The sequence below is a fragment of the Bubalus bubalis genome, chromosome X (assembly GCF_019923935.1).
Source record: "Bubalus bubalis isolate 160015118507 breed Murrah chromosome X, NDDB_SH_1, whole genome shotgun sequence".
In the NCBI taxonomy this organism is placed as follows: Eukaryota; Metazoa; Chordata; class Mammalia; order Artiodactyla; family Bovidae; genus Bubalus; species Bubalus bubalis.
In genome coordinates this window covers 71,660,587-71,679,977 of record NC_059181.1, presented here as the reverse complement: position 1 = coordinate 71,679,977, position 19,391 = coordinate 71,660,587, and the positions used below count along the sequence as shown (strand labels likewise).

Genomic DNA, 19,391 nt, shown 5'->3' with positions numbered 1-19,391 from the left:
GGTGGCATCAGAGGCAAGCAAGGTTTTAATGGTGAGGAGCTGGACATCAGTCACGGATGCCATCAGGTCTACCCCTGGTGCATCCCCACCCCCCTCTCAGTGGTAGTACCAGGAGGGACATGTATGTTGCCTGCATTGGTAAGGGACAGACTAAGTCCGACCAAGAAAGAAAAGCTTTGGTGTAAAGTCTGTCTACACCCCCATCTAGAGCAGGGAGTGACACCTCCAGTAGAAAGAGGGCACTGGTCACTTTTTTTCTCTCTTACAGATGGGAGCTAACAACTCCAGCCTCACTCCTTTGAACTGTATCCTGAAAAACTGGGATAGATTTGATCTCCAGAGCTTAAAGAAGACACGCTTGGTCTTCCTATGTGATACTACATGGCCGCCGGTGGCCGGTTGGTGGGTCTCTTAAGTATAATACTGTTTTACAATTAGACTGGTTCTGTAGAAAACAAGGGAAATGGGTAGAAGTAGCATATGTGTTGCCTTTTTTCTCTCTGCAAAGTGTGCCAGACTTATGTCCTAAGGATATAAATTTGGGTGTGACTCCTTCAGCTCCCTCCTGTCCTCCTACTTTGCTAGATGAGATGAAGGACAGGAGACAGATAAAGAAAAGCAGGTTTCTCCAATCTATCCCTGGGGTCATATGCACAGAGCAGCCAGAGAGACTGAGGAACAGCCACACAAGCTGTTGCCTCTTCATGAAGCACCCACAAGGAGAAATAATCAGTCTATGAGAATTAATAAACCTTTTTCTTATCAAGAAATACAAAGAATCAAGGAGGATCTGAGAGACTATTTAGAGGACCAAGAAAAATATATTAGAGCTTATATTTAGAGCTCTAAATATTAGAGCTGGCTCCTCACCTCTAAAGGTGTTACTTTGCTTTATGACCTTACTTGGAAAGATGTGATCTATATCTTGGGACAAACACTGACTCCCAACTCAAAGACTCAAGTTTTGGGAAAAGCAGTTGCTTATGGAGATAAATGGCTTGGTAATGAATCAGTAGGGAAGAGGGAGGATGAGATAGCATGTATATCTTGGGACAAACAGTGACTCCCAATTCAAAGACTCAAGTTTTGGGAAAAGCGGTTGTTTATGGAGACAAATGGCTTAGTAATGAATCAGTAGGGAAGAGGGAGGATAAGACAGCCACCCTCCCCACAGGGAATCAGGCAGTCCCAACTACAGAACCAGACTGTGACTACAACACAGCTAAAGGAAGATGGGATCAGAGTCATTGTGCAGATGTATTCTTGAAGGACTCAGGCAAGTGTGTGCTAAGTCTTTAAACTATGGCAAATTGGCAGACATAGAACAGGAGGAGAAGGAAGTTCCTGGTAAATTCCTAGATAGACTGAGAGAAGCCCTTCGCTGATTCACTGAGTTTGATCCTGAAAGTGAAGGGGGAAAAGTGATCTTAAAGGTTAGATTTCTCACTCAGTTGGCTCCAGATATCCGCCATAAGCTATTAAAATGGGTGTGTGGACCAAATCAGTCTTTAGATAATCTGTTACAACTGGCTCAGACAGTCTATTATGGTAGGGAATATGAGGAAAAGAAAGAAAGGCAGAAAAAGTCAAAGGAACAGGCGGAAGCCCTCGCAAAGGCTATGAAAACCATTCTTAAACAGCCTGAGAAAAATGCCCAGAGGGACTCAGGTGAAAAGGGATGGGCTTGCTATTACTGTGGAAAGGAGGGTCGCCTCAAGTGAGATTGCCCTCAGGCATCCAAGCTGCCCCGGCTCCATGTCCGGTCTCCAAGGGACCACACTGGAAGAGACTGACCCCAGAGGCATAGGTTTCAGGGGTCGGACTCTCAAGACAATCAGGACTGAAGGTGCCTGGGTGTCCTAACACAAGCTCCCACCCCAATTACACATGAGGAACCCCGCATATTAATAACTGTAGGGGGCCAATCCATCGATTTCCTTTTAGACACTGGGGCAGCTTACTCCATCCTTACTGAAGCCCCTGGCCCACTTTCTTTAGGATCTGCTTCTGTAATGGGACTGTCTGGATGAGCCAAGAGTTATTATTTCCGTTCTTCTGTAAGTTGTGACTTACTCTGTGCTATTTTAACACGAGTGTTTGATCGTGTCAGAGTCTTGTCACCCCTTTTGGGGAGAGATATACCGAGCAAGGTCCATGCCTCTGTTTTCATGAATATGGAGCCTTCCCTTTCTCTCTCTTTAATTGAACAAAATGTAAATCCTAGAGTGTGAGCTGATAGAAAAACTGTGGGTCGAGCACAAAATGCTATTCCTGTAGTTGTCACGCTCAAAGACACACGCTTATTTCCACATAAGAAGCAGTATCCACTGAAACTTGAGGTTAAGGAAGGGTTAAAACTCAACATGGAAAATTTAAAAGAGCAGGGACTATTAATTCCCTATAACAGTCCATATAACACTCCTATTTTGGATATAAAAAATAATCAAATGGTAAATGGAGACTGGTCCAAGATTTACAAATAATAAATGAGGCTGTTGCTCCTTTACACCCTGTGGTGCCTAATCCTTACACTCTATTGTTTGAAATTCCTGAATGAGCCAAATATTCTCAATAATTGATTTAAAAGATGCCTTCTATTCAGTGCCTTTGGTGGATGAAAGTCAGTTTCTATTTGCCTTTGAGGACCCTACACAGCCAGCTTCTCAGTAAACCTGGACAGTTTTGCCCCAGGGATTTCGTGACAGTCCTCACTTATTTGGATAAAGTTTGTCATGGGATCTACAAAACTTTTATAGCTCCAAAGCAGTGGTGTTACAATATGTAGATTATATTTTGCTCTGTGCTGAGACAGAGGAAGCTTGTTCACGAGCCTCAGAAGACTTCTTAAACTCTCTGGCAGGCTGCAGTTACAAGGCATCAAGAGAAAAGGCTCAGCTTTGTCAACAATCTGTTAGATATCTGGGCCTAATCATATCAGAAGGGAGTAGGGCCACAGGCCCCAGAGAGTTAAACCTATACTAAATCATCCCCTACCTATGACTTTAAGACAATTGAGAGGATTTTGGGGGAATCACAGGTTACTGTTGCATTTGGATTCCGGGTTATGGGGAACTTGCCTGGCCTTTATATAAACTTATAGTTGAAACTTAGCAGGCCCAAACTGACAAACTGGTTTGGTCTCCAGATACTCAAAAGGCTTTTAAGGTTCTTCAGACTGCTCCGTTGCAAGCTCCCGCTCTGAGCTGTCCACAGGGTCAGATTTTAATTTGTCACTGAAAAAAAAGGTGTGGCCTTGGGAGTTTTGACACAGCCCCGAGAGCCTCACCAGCAACCTATTGCTTACCTAAGCAGAGAATTGGATGCAATTTCACTTGGGTGGCCCCATTGTCTAAGAGTAATTGGGGAAGCAGTTTTATTAGCACCTGAAGCTTTAAAAATAATTAATGGATGAAACCTTACTGTACTGACTTCTCATGATGTGAGTGGAATCTTAAATTCTAAGGTTAATATTTGGATGACAGACATTAGGCTTCTTAAATATCAGTCGTTGTTAGAAGGACGAGTAACTAAGCTTAAACTTTGTAGGAATTTAAATCCTGCCACTTTCCTTTCTGAGAAGGAAAATGAAACACCTGATCATGATTGTTCCCAATTCCTAACTTTAAACTATGCAGCTCGGGAAGATCTAATGGATACCCCATTAGACAATCCTGACATGAAAATATTTACAGATGACAGTTCTTTTGTTTGGGATGGAAAGCATAAAGCAGGTTACGTCGTGGTGACTGCTGAACAGGTTTTACAAGCAAAATCTCTCCCCAGGGAACCAGTGCTCAGTTAGCAGAGCTTGTGTCTCTGACCCGAGCTCTAGAGTTAAGCAAAGGGCAGCGGGCAAATATCTACACTGATTCTAAGTATGCTTATTTGACTTTACATGTTCATGTTGCAATATGGAAAGAAAGACAGTTTAAAACAACAACAGGAGAACCTATTAAGCATTTCAGAGAGATCGAGAGACTTTTAACTGCTATATATTGTCCTAAAGAAATAGCTGTTATGCATTGCAAAGGACACAACAGAGATGGGAGTAAAGTAGCCAAAGGTAATCAGCTGGTTGACTGTCAAGCCAGAAAAGCAGCACTTTTCGAAACCCCTTCACTACAGACAACTTTGATCTGGACAGGTCCTGTGGAACAGGAAAAACCACAATATACTGAGGGAGAATTAGAAAGATATGAGAAAAGAGGAGCAACGATGACTGATAAAGGATGGTTACAGTCCAAGGATGGATGATTAGTAATTCCTGAAAATGCTCAATGGAAAATTCTTAAGGGTTTACACCAGAATTTTCATTTGGGTGCAGTGAGTACTTACCAGATGGCTTCTCATTTGTTTGAAGGTAAAAATATAATAATACTTTAAAGAACATTATCAAAATGTGTGAGGTTTGTCAGAAAAATAACCCAAAGACTGAAAAGCTAGCAAAATCTGGATTACAACAAAGTGGAAAATATCCTGAAGAGGACTGTGAAATTGATTTTATTCATATGCCAAAACCTAATGGATATTCTTGCTTACAAGTTTGGGTGGATACTTTTACTGGATGGATTGAGGCTTTTTCCCTGTAGTAGTGAACAGGCTAAGGAGGTTATAAAGATTTTAATCCATGAAATTATCCGCAGGTTTGAACTGCCACGGAGCCTTCAGAATGACAAAAGCTCTGCCTTTAAAGCTGCTGTAACTCAGGGGGTGTCTAAAGCTCTAGGAATAAAATATCACTTACACTGTTCCTGGAGACCCCAATCCTCAAAAAAGATTGAAAAAGCTAATGACATTATCAAAAGACATCTGCACAAATTAATTCAAGAGACGCAAGACATTTGGATTAAAGTCCTACCCATAGCTTTAATGAGGGCTCAAACTGTCCCCCTTTGACTGTATTTATGGAAGACCATTCTTATGCACAGACATGGTTATAGACCCTGAAGCCTTGGAATTAACTAGTTATGTAACTCAGCTCTCAGCTTTATAGCAGGCATTAACAGAACTCTGGGAGATGACTCCTGACCCAGCCTCTGAGTCAAGCAAGCCTCTCTTTGAGCAAGGAACAGAGTTCCTCATAAAATCATTGGGGTCTGGGGGCCTATCGCTTGAGCCCCTCTGGGAAGGCCCTTACCAGGTTATTCTTTCTTCTCCCACAGCTGTCAAAGTGCCAGGAATTGATTCTTGGGTACATCACACGAGTTAAAAGGTGGCACCCTGACCAGAACTAAGTAACTTCATTTTATGTCTTTACTTTCTGTGCTCTGACTTTGTACTTTTCAGATAGGCCTGATAATCTACTTGAGCCTACTTCTGCTGACTCCAAAAATCCTGAGTCTGCCATTTGATCCTCAAGACAATGCCTTCCTGTCCTGGGCTCACTCCTACACTGCATTCCACAATCGGTCTAACTGCTGGGTCTGTGGAGCACTCCCCTCTTCATCAGTGGAAGGCTTCCCGTGGTGGACATCTCCACTTCAAGGAAAAGACTTTCTCCAAGTCTGCAAATATCTTCGACAACAATCGCATGTGATGCCTTTTCTTAAACTGATGACATCTAACAACCTTAAGATGGACTGATGTAACTATGGACATAATGTGACTTTTCATTTTGATTTTAGCTTGGTTTAATGACTATTTTGCCTTACATCTGTAACTGTATAATGGAGTTTTCTAACCGTCTAAAAACTTTTAAGTTACAAATGGTTGTCCAAGCTCCTATGAGTGCCACACCCTCCTCCAACTATTACTTGGGGCCCTTGGATCAGAGACCGTCAATATGAGGATTAGGAGAATATGTTGCCTCACCAATTTAGGGACAATGCCCCTTATCAGCTCAGAAGCAGTTATGGAATGAAAATGACCCCCCTTTCCCTTGACAACATAATTCTCCTCAAAGAGATGGGAGTATGAGAGAGTTATTTCCTAGGCAGGTTAATAAGAAGTCTAGGGGTCCCCAAGGAGAGAGGGGTCTGGACTTCTCAATGAGGAAGAAAGGACAAACTTTTTTTTTTTTTTTTTCCCCTCTACATTCCTTAGGACTGTATAACAATAATGTATCCTGCTTGAGGACAGTCTTTGGAAAAAAACCTTCTGGCTAATCCTGTTATCTTAAAATGTAAATTATGGGAGTAGAGAGTATATAATTCCATTGCTAACACTAGCCAGGGGTACTCTTTCTGCCCCCTTCTGATGCCTATGTCAGAAGCTTTCTCTATCTCATTTATACATTAATAAAACTTTCTTCCACAAAAGCTCTGAGCAATCAAGCCTCGTTTCTGGCCCCGGATTGAATTCCTCTCCTCCGGAAGCCAAGAATACCAGCATCTCTGCATGGTTCAATAACAGCCTTCCAAGGGGGGAGGTGGATACAGAAATCCAAGAGCTGAATAATTACTGAAGAGAAAATTTCAATACCAAGCTTCATATATCAATTTCATTCAATCAAAAAAAAAAAAAAAATCGTGAACTTGAAGCCAATTCATTTCAAATTACATAATCAGAGGAACAAGAGGAAAAATAATGAAGAAAGCCTATGAGACTTTCAGAAACCATCAAGTAAATCAATATATGCACAATAGGAGTACCAGAAGTAAATAAGAAAAGGGATAAAAGCTTAATAAAATAAGCTATTGTAAGATAAAATAATGGCTGAAATATATAAATATTGAGAGATAATGGACATTCATATTCAGATGAACCCCCAAATATGTTAAACCTGAAGAGGTCTATATAAGAAACATTATTATTAAATTGTCAAAAGTCAAAGACAAAGAGAGAATTTTTAAAATAACATGAGAAAAATGACTCATCACAAATTTAGGAACGCCACTAATAGTATATATACATTTTTCTCTGCAAAAATCTTGCAGGCCAGGAGAAAGTGGAATAATCAATCAAAGTATTGAAAGGAAAATAACCACAAAATACATATACTGTAAATGACAAAACTGTTCTTCAAAAAGAGGAGAGATAAATATCTTTCTAAAATAAAAATTGGAGTTTGTCACCATCAGACCTGGTCTATAAGAAGTGCTAACGTGAGTCCTTCAAATGGAAATGAATGGTTCTTCAAACTGAAATGAGTACTTCAAAATGAAATGAACATCTGTAGTCAAATATTGACTCCTAGTAGTGCTCCACGGTATGTCAGATTTGACGACAGGATTCTGCTGTCAGTCAGGGAGTGAAGGTAGGACTTCAGCATTGAGTGAGTTAGCTCGATGAGTTGCCTGATCAGATGTGGGCACTGGAAGAAATTTTCATATTTCAGCAAAATGAAAGGATATAAAGGTATAAATATACCATTGCAACAAAAATAATATAATACCTAAGAATAAACCTATCTAAGGAGACAAAAGTGTTGCATATAGAAAACTATAAGATATTAATCAAAGACAACAAAACAGATGGAGGGATATTCCATGGTCCTGGGTTGGAAGGATCCATACTGTGAAAATGACTATACTACCAAATAAAATCTACAGATTCAATGCAATCCCTATCAAATTACCAATGGCATTTTTCACAGAACTAGAACAAAACAATTTCACAATTTGAATGGAAACACAAAAGACCCCAAATATCTTGAGAAAGAGGAATGGAGCTGGAGGAATCAACTTAGTTGATTTCAGACTATACTACAAAGAAACAGTCATCAAGACAGTATGGTACTGGCACAAAAGCATAAGTATAGACCAATGGAACAAGATAGAAAACCCAGAGATAAATCCACACACCTATGGGAACTTTATCTTTGACAAAGGAGGCAATAATATACAAAGATAATGTGCCCATAGGTGTGTGGGTTTGTCTCTGGGTTTTCCATCTTGTTCCATTGGTCTATAATTCTGTTTTTGTGCCAGTGTCTTGATGACTGTAGCACTGTAGTGTTGTCTGAAATCAGGTAAGTTATGGAAAACCACTCCAGTATTCTTTCCTGGAGAATTCCATGGATAGAGGAGCCTGGTGGACTACAGTTTGTGTGATCGCAAAGAGTCAGATGCAAACGATCAACTAACACTTCTTTACTTTCAATAAGTGGTGCTGGGAGAACCAGATAACTATGTGTAAACGACTGAAATTAGAACACTTTCTTACACCATACACACGGATAAACTCAAAATGGATAAAATAACTAAATGTAAGACCAGAAACTATAAAACCCTTAGAAGAAAATATAGGCAGAACACTGTATGACATAAAGCATAGCAAGATCTTTTATGACCCACCTCCTAGAGAAATGGAAATAAAAACAAAAATAAACCAGTGGGACCTAATTAAATTTAAAAACTTTTGCACAGCAAAGGAAACTAAAAACAAGGTGAAATGACAACCCTCAGAATGGGGGAAAATAATAGCAAATGAAACAACTGATGAAAGATTAATTTACAAAATACACACACAGCTCATACAACTGAATATGAGAAAAACAAACAATCCAATCAAGAACTGGGCAAAAGACCTAAACAGATTTCTCCAAAAAAGACACACAGATGGCTAATAAACACATGAAGAGATGCTCAATATCACTCATTATTAGAGAAATGCAAATCAAAATTACAATGAGGTATCACTTCACACTGGTCTGAATGGCCATCTTCAAAAAAATCCACAAACAACAAGTGCTGGAGTCAGTGTGGAGAAAAGGGAACCTTCTTGCACTGCTGATGGGACTGTAAGTTGATACAGCCACTATGGAAGAAGTATGGAGTTTCCTTAAAAAACCAGGCAATTAAATAGAAAATGTTATAGGACTTTCCTTTGAGTAACATGTTTGAGTGACTGAAACACTGATTTGTCATTTCATTTACCCTGCTAACATTTCTGTGACATATATGGGGGGAAAGTTCATTTGAAATTATAAAACGAAGTGTATATAAATTTATTCCATTTCTGTGATGAATAAAGTAGTATATACCGAATAACAATCTTACCATTCTCCTGATCCTATAAAGGTTTGTAGCCAGTAGATCTTGAATATTGTCCATAATGTCTTGATCCTGAGGTGCTGGGGATGGGACTGACTTGGCTGTTCCATGACGGCAGCTGAAAAAAAAAAAAAAAATACCTGGATTCATTATAGGCAATCACCATATAAATATATTTTCATAAATGCATTCATAAAAGCTAAAATATCAACACATGCATTACAAAGATGGTCTGAAAGACTAATTGAGGCTAGGATGGAGAGGGAGACTCACTGAAAAGAAGAAATCTGAACTTTAAGGGTAGCAAATTCAGACATTCAGGGACTTTCTACTTATAAGTCAGTTTATCTCAATATCAGGCTAAAAATATTTCAAAGGATAGTTCTGTTTGTGAGTACTAAATTTTATTATAATCCATACCCATGTTCACTCTATACACAACCAAACAAGTATGTATAAAATTGCTGACAGTGATTCTTCAAAATGACTTTAATAAAGATATAAATTGAATATATGCTGAAATTTAAGTTAAAGTGCTTTTTCACTCATTATTCAAAGAAAACTGCAGATCAACTTAATTATGATAACTGAGGCTAGCCATTAGAATTATGCTGTTTCATAGTAGCATTTCAAATGGCTTTGAGGCTTTTATTTTATTTCCATTTTAAGTAGTTCAGTAGCATTAAATATATTCACAGCTCTTACAACAATCACCACCATTTATCATTTGAATTTTTTCATCTTTCCCAGCTGACAGTCTGTACCCATTAAACAATAACTCCTGATTCCCACCTTTCTCTAGCTCTTGGAACCACCATTCTACTTTCTGTCTATGAATTTGCCTATTTTAGGTACCCATGATGGTGTAGAGGGACGTGCGCTCATCTTCTGTGAGAACTCCAGAATCACTGCTGAATAATTATGGACAGGAGATTGTTGGACCACACCTAAAAAAGATACCCCATGTCCAAGAGCAAAGGACAAGCCCCAACAAGACTGTAGAAGGGACAAAATTGCATTTAGACTAGAACCCCATATTTGCCAGAAGCACTTGGAGGGTACAAACAAAACCTTGTGCACATCAGAAACTGTAGACCCCATAGAGACTGAGCCAGACCTGCCTTTGAGTGTGTTAGTGTCTCCTGCAGGGGCACGGATCAGCAGTGGCCTGTCACAAGGGTGGAATCTCTGGCTGCAGCAGGCCTGGGAGGCATAGCATATGGAATAAGTCCTCTGGAGAAGGTCGCCATTAGCCTCACCATAGAGCCATTGAGCAGATGGCCCACAAACTGGAAAACAATTATATCAAAGAAGCTCTCTCACTGCTATAAAAGTACTAGGACACACAACAGATTTCCCAGCCTGGGGATCTGACAAAGGGATGAGAAGCCACAGGGAATTTGTCTTTGAAGGCCAGTGGGATTTGATACAGAACTTCTACAGCACTGGAGAAACAGACTCTTGGAGGACACAAACAAAACCTTGTTCACACCAGGGCCCAGGAGAAAGGAGCAGTGACCTCAGAGACTGAGTGTGGCTTGCCTATGAGTGTGCAGGAGTCTCCAGTGGTGGCATGGGTCAACAGAGGCCTGCCATGGGGTCAGGGGCACTGAATATAACAATGCTGGCATAAGTTCTTTGAAGGATGTCGCTATTATCCCTACCATAGTTTTGCCTCAGGCCAAACAATAGGAGGGAACACAGCCCTGTCCATCAACAGAAAATTGAATTAAAGATTTACTGAGCATGGTCTCGCCCATCAGAACAAGACCCAGATTTCCCCACATCAGTACATCCCAACTGGAAGCTTCTACAAGCCTCTTATCCTTATCCATTCAGAGGGCAGATAGAATGAAAATCACAATCACAAAAAAATAACCAAACTGATCACATGGATCACAGCCTTGTCTAACTCAATGAAATATGAGCCATATCGTGTAGAGCCACCCAAGACAGACAGGTCATGGTGGAGAATTCTTACAAAATGTGGTCGACTGGAGAAGGGAATGGCAAAGCACTTCGATATTCTTACCTTGGGAACCCCATGAACAGTATGAAAAGCCAAAAATATATGACAGTAAAAGATGAACTCCCCAAGTGGGTAGGTGGCCAATTTACTACTGGAAAGCTATGGTTTGTCAAGTAGTCATGTATGGATGTTACAGCTGGACTATAAAAAAAGCTGAGTACTGAAAAATTGATGCTTTTGAACTGTGGTGTTGGAGAAGACTCTTGAGAGTCCCTTGGACTACAAGGAGATCAAACCAGTCAATCCTAAAGGAAATCAATCCTGAATATTCATTGGAAGGACTGATGCTGAGGCTGAAACTTCAATACTTTGGCTATCTGATGTGAAGAACTGACTCATTGGAAAAGATCTTGATACTGGGAAAGGTTGAAGCCGGGGTGAAGGGGACAACAGAGGATGAAATGGGTGGATGGTATGACTGACTCGATGGACATGATTTTGAGCAAGCTCTGGGAGTTGGTAATGGACAAGGAAGCCTGACATGCTTCAGTCCATGGGGTTGCAAAGAGTGAGACACGACTGAGTGAATGAACTGAACTGAAGAGTGGAGAAATAACTTCAGGAAGAATGAAAAGATGGGACCAAAGCAAAAACCATCCCAGTTGTGAAGGTGACTGGTGATGGAAGTAAAGTTCTATGATGTAAATAACAATATCGCATAGGAACCTGGAATGTTAGGTCATGAATAAAGATAAATTGGAAGTGGTCAAACAGGAGATGGCAAGACTGAACACTGATATTTTAGGAATCAGTGAATTACAATGGACCAGAATGGGCAAATTTAATTCAGATGACCATTATATCTACTACTGTGGGCAAGAATCCCTTAGAGGAAATGGAGTAGCCTTCATAGTCAACAAAAGATTCTGAGATGCAGTACTTGGTTGCAATCTCAAGAATGACAGAATGATCCCTGTTCATTTCCAGGCAAACCATTCAATATCACCATAATCCAAGACTATGCCCCAAACACTAATGTCAAAAAAGCTTAGCAGCCCTATGATGACCTACAAGACCTAGAACCAACACCAAAAAAGGTGTCCTTTTCATCATAGTGGACTGGAATGCAAAAGTAGGACATCAAGAGATACCTGGAGTAACAGGAAAGTTTGGCCTGGAATACAAAATGAAACAGGTCAAAGACTAACAGGATTTTGCCAAGAGAACACACTGGTCATAGAAAATACTCTCTTCCAACAACACAAGAGAAGACTTGGACATCACCAGATGGTTAATACTGAAATCTTACTGATTATATTCTAACCTCAGATATGCAGATGACACCAACCTTATAGCAGAAATGAAGAAATATTAAGAACAGATGGCAAGAATACACAGAAGAACTACACAAAAAAGTTCTTAATGACACAGATAACCACGATGGTGAAATCACTCACCTAGAGCCAGACATCCTGGAGCGCAAAGTCAAGTGGGCCTCAGGAAGCATCACTACAAACAAAGCTAGTGGAGGTGATGGAATTCCAGTTGAGCTATTTCAAATCCTAAAAGATGATGCTTTTAAACTGCTGCACTCAATATGCCAGCACATTTGGAAAACTCAGCAATGGCCATAGGACTGGAAAAGGTCAGTTTTCATTTCAATCCCAATGAAAGGCAATGTCAAAGTTTGTTCAAGCTACCACACAATTGTGCTCATCTCACAGGCTAGCAAAATAATACTCAAAATTCTCCAAGCTAGTCTTCAACAGTACATGAACCAAAAACTTCCAGATGTTCAAGCTGGATTTAAGAAAGGCAGAGGAACCAGAGATCAAGTTGTCAACATCCAATGGATCATAGAAAAAGCAAGATAATTCCATAAAAACATCTATTTCTGCTTTATTGACTATGCCAAATCCTTTCATTGTACTGATAAAAACAAACTGTGGAAAATTCTTAAATAGATGGGAATAGCAGACCACCTTACCTGCCTCATGATAAATCTATATGGAGGTCAAGGATCAACTTTTAGAACCAGACATGGGACAACAGACTGGTTCCAAATTGGGAAAGGAGTACATCAAGGCTCTCTATTGTCACCTTGCTTATTTAATTTACACAAAGAATATATCATGTGAAATGCCAGGCTTGGATGAAGCACAAGCTGGAATCAAGATCACTGGGAGGAATATAAATAGCCTCAGATATACAGATGACACCATTCTTAAGCCAGAAAGTGAAGAGGAACTTAAGAGACTCTTGATGAAGGTGAAAGATGAGAGTGAAAATGCTGGCATAAAACTCAACATTCAAAAAACTAAACTTATGGCATCCAGTCCCATCACTTCCTCACAAATAGATGGGGAAACAATGGAAACAGTGACAGACTTTATTTTCTTGGGCCCCATAATTACTGCAGATTGTGACTGCAGTCATGAAACTAAAAAAAGATTGCTGCTTGGAAGAAAATCTATGACAAACTTAGAGTATTAAAAAGCAGAGATGTTACCTTGCTGACAAAGGTTTGTCTAGTCAAAGCTGTTGTTTTTCCAGTAGTCATGTATGGATGTGAGAGTTGGACCATATAGAGAGCTGAGCACTGAAGAATTGATGCTTTTGAACTGTGGTGTTAAAGACTCTTGAGAGTCCCTTGGACTGCAAGGAGATCCAACCAGAAAATCCTAAAGGAAATCAGTCCTGAATATTCATTGGAAGGACTGATGCTAAAGCTAAAGCTCCAATACTTTGGCCACCTGATGGGAAGAACTGACTTATTGGAAAAGACTCTGGTGCTGGGAAAGACTGAAGGCAGAAGGGAAAGTGATGGACAGAGGATGAGATGGTTGGATGGCATCACTGACTCGATGCATATGAGTTTGAGTAAGCTTTGGGAATTGGTGATGGACAGGGAAGCCTGGCGTGCTGCAGTCCATGAGGTCACAGTGTCAGACATGACTGAGTGACTGAATTCAACTGAACTGAGCTGAAAATGGAGAAGCTCTTCATGTCAGCAAACCAAGACTGGGAGCTGACTGTGGCTCAGATCATTAACTATTGCCAAATTCAGACTGAAATTGTAGGAAGTAAGGAAAACCACTAGATCATTCAGGTAGGACCTAAATCAAATCCCTTATGGTTATACAGTGGAAGTGACAAATAGATTCAAGAGATTAGATCTGATAGACAGAGTACCTGAAGAATTATGGACAGAGGTTAATGACATTGTACAGGAGGCAGTGATCAAAACCTTCCCCAAGACAAAGAAATGCAAAAAAAACAAAATGGGAGTCTGAGGAGGCAGGCCCTACAAATAGCTGAGAAAAGAAGAGAAGCTAAAGGCAAAGGAGAAAAGGAAATATATACCCATCTGAATGCAGAGTTCCAAAGAATAGCAAGGAGAGATAAGAAAGCCTTCCTTAAGTGATCAATGCAAAGCAATAGAGGAAAACAATAGAATGGGTAAAACAGAGTTCTTCTTAAGAAAATTAGAGATACCAAGGGAATATTTCATGCAAAGATGGGCTCGATAAAGGACAGAAATGGTATGGACCTAACAAAAGCAGAAGATATTAAGAAGAGATGGCGAGAATACACAGAAGAACTATACAAAAAAGATCTGAATGACACAGATAACCATGATGGTGTGATCACTCACCTAGAGTCGGACATCCTGGAGTGCAAAGTCAAATGGCCCTTAGGATGCATTACTATGAACAAAGCTAGTGAAGGTGATGGAATTATAGTTGAGCTAGTTCAAATACTAAAAGATGTGTATGTGTGTGTGTGTGTGTGTGTGTGTGTGTGTGTATAATATATTTGCCACAATTTGTGTATTCATTCATCAACGGCCACTTAGGTCACTTCCACATTCTGCCTATTGTAAGTAATGCTGTTACGAACAAAGGTGTACAAATATCTGTTCAAGTCTCTGCTTTCACTTCTTTTGGGTAAATACCCAGAAGTGGAATTGCTAGATCATATGGTAATTCTATGTTTAAATTTCTTGAAAGAATCACTGTATCATCTTCCACAGAGGCTGCACCCATTTATATCCCCAACAGGGTGCCAATCCCAGCACAATCTGGCCAACACATGTTGTTTTCTGTCCAATACTTGATATTTTCTGTTTGTTTGTTTGTTTGTTTTACAGCCATTCTAATGGGTATGAAGTGGCTTGAAATTTTAAAGTATGCTACCATCTAACAGTAATTGAGTTGAATTCTCCTATATAAACAAACTTACAATATTTTTATAACAATTATGCAATTGAAGCTTTAGTCTCCATTCAAATTCTGAAATATATTATATTTATTAAAGACTTATAAATTACTAGTTTGCATACTTCTTATCCTAATATTAATGCCAGATTTATATATCAATTTCAAAGGTAAATGTCAGTATTTCTGAGGTCATTTCAGACAATGATGTGAGTCTATTTGTGAGATTTACATAAAATAGAATTCACACTTAGAGTCCTGAATTAATCAGAATTGCTATGTATACTATTCAAATACATCAAATTTATGTTTAGCTCTTAATTGTATTTTGGTTATTTGTACCTGGCTTAAAAGAAAAATGTTAATATTCCTAAATACGTCCAAAGCTTGATCTATTCAAGAGTTTATGGCATAAAAATTACTATCCATCTACCTTTCCCTCCCCGTAGCCAGCCACCTCTACTTAATATAGAAGATTCAGCTGAGACAATATCAGTAATACTTTATAGCAGAAAATACTTCAGTAGGTCATCTGGTGCTGTTCACTTCAAAAAGTCAAGTCATAAACTCAACAATAAAAAAAATTGTTATATTCTAATTAATAATCTCTGAAAACAAAAATTATTTTGTACTATATTTTGATATCCTATTCCAGTGTTTATTTGCTAACTTATTGTTGAGAAAAACATTGCTTAACTTTGGTCAACTGCTTGGAACGAAGAGGACTCCCATTCTTACACTGTGGAGTTTGGGATCTTTTTTTTTTTCCTTAAGTTCTCTTTTGCTTTTGATTTTGTCTATTTCCTTTCCTCAATGGATTTAAGGGTTTTTTTTTTTCTAAAATTAATGTATGCATAACCAAAAATATACAACAATATAAAGAATAACACAAAATTAAACAATTTCATTACTTAGGGAAAACTACAATTAACTCTTGGTGTACACATTTTTAGACTATTTATGCACACATACAGATACAGGTATATAAATTATATTTTCTATAAAAGTAATCATGCTACACTTTTATTTCTCAGTATTCTAATTCTAATCAATATTATGTTTTGCATATAGTTCCATGTCAGTACATACCATGTATATCTAAGGGCTATAATAGTGTTCTAGCCAATTACTATTAAACAATGGCTAAATATTAAGGTCTCAACTTCTGAATGTAAAATAGAGAAGTGAGCTATCCACTGATGAAATACATTCCTGTCAAATCTGCACTTGCTGATTATGAATAATGGGCCTTAGGGTAAGGTAGTTAATCCTTTTGTCCTAGACTAAATATGCAACTACAGTTGCCTCATACCTGTTAAAACAAATTATTCTTGAAGGATCTTAAAGATCTATAAAAAATTAATAAAAGAACCTCCTTCATCCTCAAAATTTCATGATGCAGGAAAACATCAATTCCTATTCAAACACCAAATACAGTTAATAATTATTCATAGTAACATAGTTTTCTTTCCTTATTTCTTTCCCTATGTTTTATTTTCCCTTTTCAAGATCTATCTATTCTCTCCTAACAATTGCCTAAAGACCTACAGCAAAGAATTCTCCAAATTATATTTTTCTGTATTTATTCTCTTCAGCAAAATAAAAAAAGAAAAATTAAATACCTTTTAACACTCAGTTCAGTCCTTAATCAACAAAAGCTAATGGTAAATTATTTTACACAACATGAGTCTTTAAATGAAATAAAAATGCAAACATGTATTTCTTAAAGATAGACAACATTTCTAAACTCTTAGAAGCTGAAGTTTCATAGACAATTTATTCCATTAAGCTTTATTCACCACTGTTTGCTAAACAATGCAGCCTGTGCTACTCAAACATCCTAGTTTTATCTAAGTTCTTCATATTTCCCAGGAAGTGATGCAAGGAAAGAATATTGTACTTTAAATGGATAGAACTTTAAATAATTCTGTAATTTTTGTGTGATATTTCACTAAACCAACGAAAACACAGACACCACATGCATAAATACAGGCATGCACTGCACACATGCATAAACACATGCATGTACTGCACACATGAACACACTTACAGCAAAGATGTACTAGATGGTGTGTGTATTAACTGGCCTGCTTCTGCTAGCTCAATGGCGTGTTTTCTTTCAAGCTTTTCATAAAGAAGCACAATGCTTGATCTGGCCTGATCATATTCTCTGAGCAAAATCTTCTGCAGATACTTGCTGTTCAAATACTCCAATCTGTCCAAGAAATAAATAAAATAAAAATTCCAGGAAATTAGTGCCTTTTTTTTTCAGGAATTTTTATCCTATAGTTAGAAGGTCCCAGAACTGGTTCACCCCCTGCCTATTTCATATGTAACTTGTTTAAATGGAAAAACCATTCTATGATGTAAAGAGAAGAAGAAAAAAAAAAAAAAAAACATAAGAAATTCTAATTTCAAATGTCTTTATTAGTAAATTGCAGCTTTAGATTTATCCCACTAACATCAATCAAGCCAAGGGAAATATAGACTTATGAAGAAAAAATATTTACACCAAAGACAGAAGTATTGGCAACATAGGGTCTATATTTCAGAGAAGGCGGCTGAAATACAGTGTGTTTCAATGAATGGGAAAAGGAATTGAACACCAGAGTTAAATATTTGCTTAAGGAACCTGAATTTAAACTCACAAAATGAAAAATAAACCATGTTAAACTACAGTTTCACAACACCTGAGTGAAAATACCAGCTAAATATAGATTTATAGGCAATAAGTTCATATTAAAAAAAAAAAATTCACTGCAATCTTGAATACTTTTCTGAGGTCTACTTCTTTTTTTTTAATTCTATTTTTTATTTTTGATTATTATTGTTTTTTTCTACTTCTTTTTTAAATGTTTACATACTTTAAAGTCACTTTCTGATGCTCCAGGAGTTTAAAGCCACCTTGACTCTAGGCTCAAGCCGTCAACACGAAATTTGCTCAGGAAGACAGTAGATGGCAATATCAGAAAAACAAAACTTTAGAATGTTAAATAGCAATTTTTGCCAATGAAAAAATTGGACCCAGAAATTTATGGTGCATGGTAGAGATTCTACTTTAGAGGAGGAGGATATTTATGTACAACAGGTGAAAGCAAAGTGAGAAGGAAAGGAGATGACCCCAAGTATAAAGTCTTCGAAGTGTGTGTGTAGCTCTTCTGCCAACAAAAGTCACTGTATAAAACCACATGGAATAATTAAACAGAGAGCCAGATAATTAGCTCAAACTGTTTATTGTAAAAAAAAAAAAATTGTTCTAGGCTGTTTGAATTATTAGAAAGGGCAAGACAGTAAGTGTAGGGTCTTCCCTGGTGGCTCATATGGTAAAGAATCTACCTCCAGTGCGGGAGATCCAGATTTGATCCCTGGGTCAGGAAGATCCCCTGGAAAAGGGAACGGCAATCCACTTCAGTATTCTTGCCTGGAGAATTCCCATGGACAGAGGAGCCTGGTGGGCTACAGTCCATGGGGTCGCAAGGAGACAGACACGACTGAGGGACTAACACACACAAACAAGTCCCAATCATGGTTTATCATGGTTTACATCCTTTCTCTATGATCAAAAACATTCATCCAAATCAAACATGGAAACAATGATTTTTGTTAGATCCGTTGCATTTATAAGAAGGGTAAATTAGTATTTCCTTATCAGAGTTTAAAATGACTTTCTTTGAGGATGAACACTAGTAAAATTTTTCTTGGTTCTCTGATCTTAACTTCACTATAGAAACCATGTCTCCTGTAATGTGGCATAAAAGGATATCGACAAAGTATTGACCCTACTGCTTGTGCCAAGTGTTGGCTGCTAAAACTGTATTTCGTTTTTTTACACAGCTCCTGCAAGGAATCTAAGCTGAAGCAACAAATTTTAATATGTGTTGCTACCAGGGTATTACGAATAGGTCTTAATTTAGAATAGTTTAAACATTTGGATTTAAAATCTCAGACTAGATTTAATATCAGCATTAAAAGTATCCCTTTTATAATTCACTCAGTCATTCACTTCTTTATTTTAAAATATTTATCTGGTACCTATTATGTAGTGTTTCCCAGGTGGCACTAGAAGTAAAGAACCTGCCTGCCAATGCAGGAGTCATAAGAGACATGGGTTCGACCCCATGGGTCAGGAAGATACCCTGGAGGAGGGCACAGCAGCCCACTCCAGTATTCTTTCCTGAAGAATCCCATGGACAGAGGAGCCTGGCGGGCTACAGTCCATAGGGTCGCAAAGAGTTGGACAGGACTGAAGCGACTTAACATGCACACATGCAC

The 19,391-nt window shown here is 38.4% G+C and overlaps 2 protein-coding genes across 2 annotated transcripts in view; one reads left to right on the top strand and one right to left on the bottom strand.

Annotated features, from left to right (window-relative positions):
• The first annotated feature begins 266 nt into the window (after positions 1-266).
• On the top strand, positions 267-5,608 carry LOC123331879 (endogenous retrovirus group PABLB member 1 Env polyprotein-like). Its single transcript, XM_044937014.1, has 2 exons — positions 267-402; positions 5,287-5,608. The coding sequence occupies exons 1-2, from the start codon at positions 382-384 to the stop codon at positions 5,581-5,583; spliced, it is 318 nt and encodes a 105-aa protein (XP_044792949.1). The 5' UTR covers positions 267-381; the 3' UTR covers positions 5,584-5,608.
• A 1,509-nt stretch (positions 5,609-7,117) lies between these two features.
• Positions 7,118-19,391, bottom strand: part of LOC102404920 (sodium/hydrogen exchanger 2-like) — a 61,226-nt gene continuing 48,952 nt past the window's right edge. The window contains exons 8-10 of the mRNA XM_044936482.2: positions 17,170-17,334; positions 8,940-9,051; positions 7,118-7,252 (exon numbers count right to left, since the gene is read on the bottom strand). Coding sequence (XP_044792417.2) covers positions 7,118-7,252; positions 8,940-9,051; positions 17,170-17,334 — 412 coding nt within the window. The remainder of the gene's footprint in view (positions 7,253-8,939; positions 9,052-17,169; positions 17,335-19,391) is intronic.